The sequence below is a fragment of the Triticum aestivum genome, chromosome 1B, assembly GCF_018294505.1.
Source record: "Triticum aestivum cultivar Chinese Spring chromosome 1B, IWGSC CS RefSeq v2.1, whole genome shotgun sequence".
Classification (NCBI taxonomy): domain Eukaryota; kingdom Viridiplantae; phylum Streptophyta; class Magnoliopsida; order Poales; family Poaceae; genus Triticum; species Triticum aestivum.
In genome coordinates, this window is record NC_057795.1 from 508,698,965 (window position 1) to 508,705,177 (window position 6,213).

At 46.6% G+C, this 6,213-nt stretch overlaps 1 protein-coding gene across 1 annotated transcript; it reads left to right on the forward strand.

Moving 5' to 3' along the window:
• The first annotated feature begins 1,543 nt into the window (after positions 1 to 1,543).
• On the forward strand, positions 1,544 to 5,187 carry LOC123135492 (probable anion transporter 2, chloroplastic). The gene is made up of 7 exons (XM_044554576.1): positions 1,544 to 2,156; positions 2,924 to 3,150; positions 3,547 to 3,895; positions 3,979 to 4,023; positions 4,112 to 4,396; positions 4,523 to 4,556; positions 4,669 to 5,187. Exons 1-7 carry the CDS (start codon positions 1,683 to 1,685, stop codon positions 4,839 to 4,841), a joined length of 1,587 nt encoding a protein of 528 aa, XP_044410511.1. The 5' UTR covers positions 1,544 to 1,682; the 3' UTR covers positions 4,842 to 5,187.
• Positions 5,188 to 6,213: the final 1,026 nt, after the last annotated feature.

Consider the following 6,213-nt stretch of genomic DNA (forward strand, 5'->3'; position numbering starts at 1 on the left):
CTAAACTACGAAAAGGTAAAAACGATCCACACGCGTTGATCCGGCGACCCCCCTCACCACCAACGACCGAGGTCGCCGGCGGAGGAGAGCCACCGGAAGATATCAAAAAACATCAAGGATGCACACAGTTAAGAAAAAAAAACACAAAAAGTTCTCCAAAAGCAACGTCTTCAAAAAGAAAACAATGCACAAGCGTTATCGTCACCCGATCAAGGATCCTGAATTTTCAACCTAAAGAGAGTCTGAGATCCTAAAAATAATGCCTTTGCAAGACCATTGCAAGGTAGAACCAAAGAAGGCCACGCCTTGGGCATTCACCCTGGAGATCACGGCTTGATACTCAAGATGTACCCGAAAAAATGGTGTCCACCTGTGTTGTCGCCTTCTGCAGTCAAGGCCGCCGCTGCAAGTCCTCCACACCCGACACACAGAAAAAAAAACTTGTGCTGTTATTCTTCAACGTAACCAAAACTCCTCTCCGTCATTACAAGTTTTCGATCTCAGCCACCATGACTTTCTTCACACACTGTCAACGCCATGGAAATATATACTCAGACATGTCCCATGGCACCGGCGAGACAGCGAAGTTTCACGCCACACCCTCATGAAGCCTCTCGGGTCGAAGATGAGGGTGTGCCAGACCGGACCAATTCCGATCTAGAGGCGCCATGCACCAAAAGCTGGAATCTCTAAGAGGAAGACCGGAACCCGTCGGTGTCCAGATCGAGGAGGCCGGCATGAAACAGATCGAAGTTTGGAGCTCGGAGAACAGCAGCGCCAAGCACTGCGGGCCTCCTCTGGATCCCGACAGGCCGGATCTGGGCAGTGCCTCACCCGTTCCCCGCCAACCCAGGCGAGAGCGGCCACTGCGACCGGACCTCCACGATCAGGATGAAGAACCTAAGACCGGCTGCCTCCAAGCTCCGCCCAGCGGCACTGCTAGCCCAGCGCCGTGCCCCCGCACGGGATCGCTAGCCGCGTCGAGCCCCCACACATGGAGAGGAGCCCCTGCGTCGGCAACACCAACCAGGCTTTGCTCGACGGCGCAGACCGACGGCGGCGAGGGGATGGAGGCGGAGAACTCTGCTCCGGCGGCTAGGGTTTCTCCCTCGATCGCTCGCAGGAGCGACGTGAGGAGTTCAGGAGTGAAGCGAAACCCCGGGCTATAATGCCTATATAAATGAATCAAACAAATGGTAAAAGTCGCCTTGTCAAAACTCATTTCTCTTTTATATGTCAGAGCGTGTTCAGACATCAAACGGACGTCTAGTAGGCTTCTAAAATTCAACTATCTAGATAGTCCGGGCTTCCCTAAATCGAAACCATATATGAGAAAGAAATATGATTGTCCAGAAGGGGGTGATTAGAGACGAGGCAAAAATAAGCCAACCGAAGGGTAGCAAGAGGTGAGGCGAAAATAAATGGACGAAAATAAACGTGCATACCAGTGGTTTAAGAGTAAGATCTTTTAGGATCCGCGACCTACCACCTTTCGTCCTCCCCGAGGTCCTAAATTTATACCACCAACCAACCCAGTTGATCAATCATACACATATATAACCACTTGCCTTCTGTCTGCCTCGTACTCCTCAATTACCATGGCCTGCACAAAGCATTTCTTGATCTCCGCCGCGCCTCTCTGAGCACGCTCGGTCAGCTTCAGTTGCCTCCTCGCGCGGATCATGGCGTCGGTGAGATCCTGCGTGTCCGTCAAGCCGGCCGCTGGCCCGGCCAGGTACAGATCCGCCAGGGTCGGGGCGGCCAGCTTGGAGCCGACAAGCCTGCGAATATCCGCTTCTTCTTCTTCTTCATTGGGCCCAGGCGCGGATGGCTGCGGCAGAGGTGTCGGCTGCGCCGCCAGTATCAGCGGCAGGGGCGTTGCCGCCGCTCGTTTGGTTGGCGATGGCTGGAGGGCGAGGCGGAGGGGCGCGCGGGAGGTCGTCGCCGAGTGCAGCGCCAGCCTGGAGGGGGTCCGCCACGGCGCGGCGGCGGCCGCCATGCCCAGCGTGCCGGCGCTGCCCGAGCGGGCCAAGGTGGTGGCGCTCGTGGCGGCCGTCATGCTGCTCTGCAACGCCGACCGGGTCGTCATGTCCGTTGCAGTCGTGCCGCTGGCCGCGCAGCACGGCTGGTCCAGCTCCTTCGTCGGCATCGTCCAGGTACGCCCGCCCACTTCTTGCCATGTTAATTTACTCCTCAACATTAGCAGAAACTGAAGTGAATGTCATTTTGTTTGCTCTGACCTTAAGCAAGAACTTGGTAAGAACAAAAAGGTTCCAACCATTAGTTGTAAATTGCTTACCAAAAGTCAACGATGCATGATGTATCAACTTCAGATTTCATTACCATTCTTTTAAGCCAGGCTGCCTGATGTACCAAGTTAACAACCAAGTTAACATCATACACATGTTTCTATTTAGTATGATTCTTGGAGGGGCCTCTATATAGGAAATTTCAAGGGCCGATTTTGCAACAGAAACCAAAATTAGCAAGCAGTACATGGGGATAAGTCAGCAACTTGAGAGCTGCTACTGTTTCCTGATTTATACAATGTTAAAATTTGACAATTTTTTTGAATTTTTTTTGAACAATTGGACACTTGAAACATCCATTCTGATGGATGATGTGATTATAACAGAAAATTCCAACACCCTTGACTGTTTACTTGGTTACTGGGACCAGAAAGATTGATTGCATCAGTTGCTACTCCATAAAGGCTAAAATACCATTGCAACACCACTGACTAGACGTCATTCAGCAAGTGTATGATGATGTGATATATGAACAAACGCAGCAAATTGTTGATATCCATGAGCAGCTAGGCTAAAACAAACACAGCCACCTGCCCCCTTACTGTCATATCGTACATGGTTGGTGATGTTCGAATTGATCAACTCAAGGTTAAATTTTCCCACCACTGTTGCAGTCATCATTTCTATGGGGGTATGTTTTCTCATCCATGGTTGGAGGAGCTTTGGCGGATCGATACGGGGGGAAGAAGGTGATGGCAGGTGCTGCTGCACTCTGGTCCTTGGCCACTTTCCTCACTCCATGGGCCGCCTCTCAATCTGCCACTATGTTGCTTGCTGTACGTGTGCTCTTTGGCGTTGCAGAAGGTGTTGCATTTCCAACAATGAGCACCTTTTTACCAAAGTAAGTAACTCATATCACCCAATAAATCTATTCAGCATGGACACTTGAGTACTCTGCTCCAAGCAACATTTATCATAGATTCCTAGAGAGGAACAGACAGAAGCAGTAACCTCCACCAACACTTGGAGCAGCATAAGCCAAATTACTTTACTTCTTTGAGATCAATCACAGTAGTATTCATCATAGTTAATACATAGGGTGTTAGAAGAATTAGTTTAGCTGTGCATACAGGTATTCTTCGTCTCATAGTTATACTTTCGGGTATGTCAGCCAATGCTCTTTTTCACAGATATCAGTAACCGATTCTACTTGCAGAATCTAGAAATACATATATATCGATGCAACCAAATGCAACTTCAGTTCAGGCTCCTAATTTCATTTTTTAACATGAAACAGGTGGTTCCCAACGCATGAACGTGCCACTGCTGTTGGCCTTTCCATGGGAGGATTCCATCTTGGAAACGTCGTAAGCTTCCTAGCAACACCGATCATCATGTCACATATAGGCCTCGCCGGAACATTTGCCTTCTTCGCATCACTTGGTTACTTGTGGCTCTCTGTATGGCTGTCGAATGTAGAAAGTGACCCTATTGATAGCCGTACTATAAGCAAATCTGAGCTGCAACTAATTCTAGCTGGACGAAGTAAATCAAAAGTCAAAGGCAGCAAATCACCATCCTTAAGAGAAGTGTTCTCAAAGATGGAAATGTGGGCCATAATTGTAGCTAATGTGATAAACAACTGGGTAAGAATGACTGACCAGCAGAACTAAACTTTTGTGATACTGTATCTAGAGATTAACATCTTGAAATTCAAAATACCATGCAGGGCTACTTTGTCCTACTATCATGGATGCCAGTGTACTTCAAAACGGTATGTCATCAAAGCTTCTAAAATCATTCCAATGGGTCTGCCTTACAAATCTGCTATAAGCTGTTGTTTCTGACTATTATCCCGACAGGTATATAATGTCAATTTGAAACAAGCTGCATGGTTCAGCGCCATACCTTGGGGTGTGATGGCTCTATCAGGATATGTTGCGGGAGCTTCTGCAGATTTCATGATCAAATCCGGCTTATCTATTGTGCGAGTCCGGAAAATTATGCAGTCAATTGGTTTTATTGGGCCAGGTGTATCATTGCTATGTTTAAGATTTGCCCAAACACCATCGGTCGCAGCAGTTATCATGACCGCCGCCTTGAGTTTGAGTTCCTGCAGTCAAGCTGGGTACTTCTGTAATGTACAGGTAACTACTGCTCATGTTTCCTCGTATCATATCCTGATCATACCATCTCTACTCAGAGTGCCTGTTCTTCTTGATCAGTAGCTCCACTAACAATATGAATGTGTTTCACTATTTTTTTTCGGTCAGGACATTGCCCCTAAATACGCTGGATCCCTACACGGTATGTTCGCAAACTTTTTTGATAGCATCAGTAGACAACAAGATCCATATTTCTGCATTGATGAATTGATTCTTCAGCACTTATATCTGGCATCTCTGTGCTGCTTGAACAGGAATGACGAACGGCATTGGGACAGTGGCAGCCATAGTTAGCACAGTAGGAGCAGGATACTTCGTCCAGTGGCTGGGATCCTTCCAGGCCTTCCTCACCCTAACTGCGGTGCTCTATTTCAGTGCCACCGTCTTCTACAACATCTATGCGACAGGAGACCTGGTTTTTGACTGAGCTGAAAAATACTGTTAACGTCAAATGTACAATTATAGCTTGTAAAATGTCTGTCTGCGCCCACCGCGCAGAGCAAAGAAACAAATAAAATGATGATTGATTGGTTGGCTCATTCATATAAGACTGAGCGCAACCATGATGGCTTTGTATCCGTGGAAAAAGTAGGGAATGTGGAGATCTCTTCAACGAAAATATCTCTCTTTTAGTAGTAAGAAAAGGTACCAGCAATTGATAACCATGTTGCCTCTTACATTACTTTCACTCATTCATCCATTCAGGTTACAGAGTTCAGTAGTACTGAACTCTGAACGAACAATGTTTCAGGCTTTATATTTAAAGCAGGGCATATTCATTCCGTTTACAACAGTGGCAGCTCTCATTGTTCTACCTTCCCATGCCTTCTCTTAATATACAGAAGTTGCACCATGATGCACTTTGTTACCTCAAAACGATCGATGACAATTCATATGACCGAAATCCCAGTCAGGAGTCACTCCTGCTAGGTTTGTTCGAAACTGGAATAACCTGGAGACAGAAAACGGTCTATTAGGAACTGGGTACAAGAAACTTGGTGTTTGCCTAAATTCACATGATTGTGTTATCATATTGTTTCAGAGGATGGTATCCAGTCATTTGTTGCAGGGTTGCTTCTGCAGCAAACAACATTGTTGGATGAGTAAGCAATGGTTGTCACGTTGAAGGAACTGATGTTGGTGCTGGACCTTTCTACTTTGATTATCCCATGCCGGTCTGCAAAGCAAAACAATCAACCCGGGAATTTGACGGGTCATAAGGACACAAAAAGCAGTACGAAACAACCATATTTTTTCATGTCCGTCAAAATATCATCTCGATAAAGTAAACAGTTATTGGCCTCGATCTGAATAACATCAAGCACTATGCAAGATCTCCCCCTATCATAACCGAGTTCCTAACAAGTACTCCCTCCGTTCTGATTTACTCGTCGTGGTTTTAGTTCAAGACGAGTAAATCAGAATGGAGGGAGTACCAGACAGGATACCCCCTTGCTAGCCTAAAACATCTTGAATGTTTTTCATAGCATGGTCGGAGAACGCTGTGAACTACTAGATCTAAGAGCTTTGATAGATTTTTTTTAACACCACCTTATATTAATTAACCAGCCACACCGGTACACTCATTTGATACAATATTCACCACACAGGGTGGTACGTCATTTACAAGAATACCATCTAATCTATTGTCAAAGCTATACTCAGCGATTAAATGTGTCACCATATTGGCCGAATGGCTAATCTTTGACAATTGAAGATTGTTGATCAACTTCGAGATGCTCAACGCTTTCATCTTCAGGTCACGCATAGCAGACCTGTCATAGTCCCCCGATGCAAGA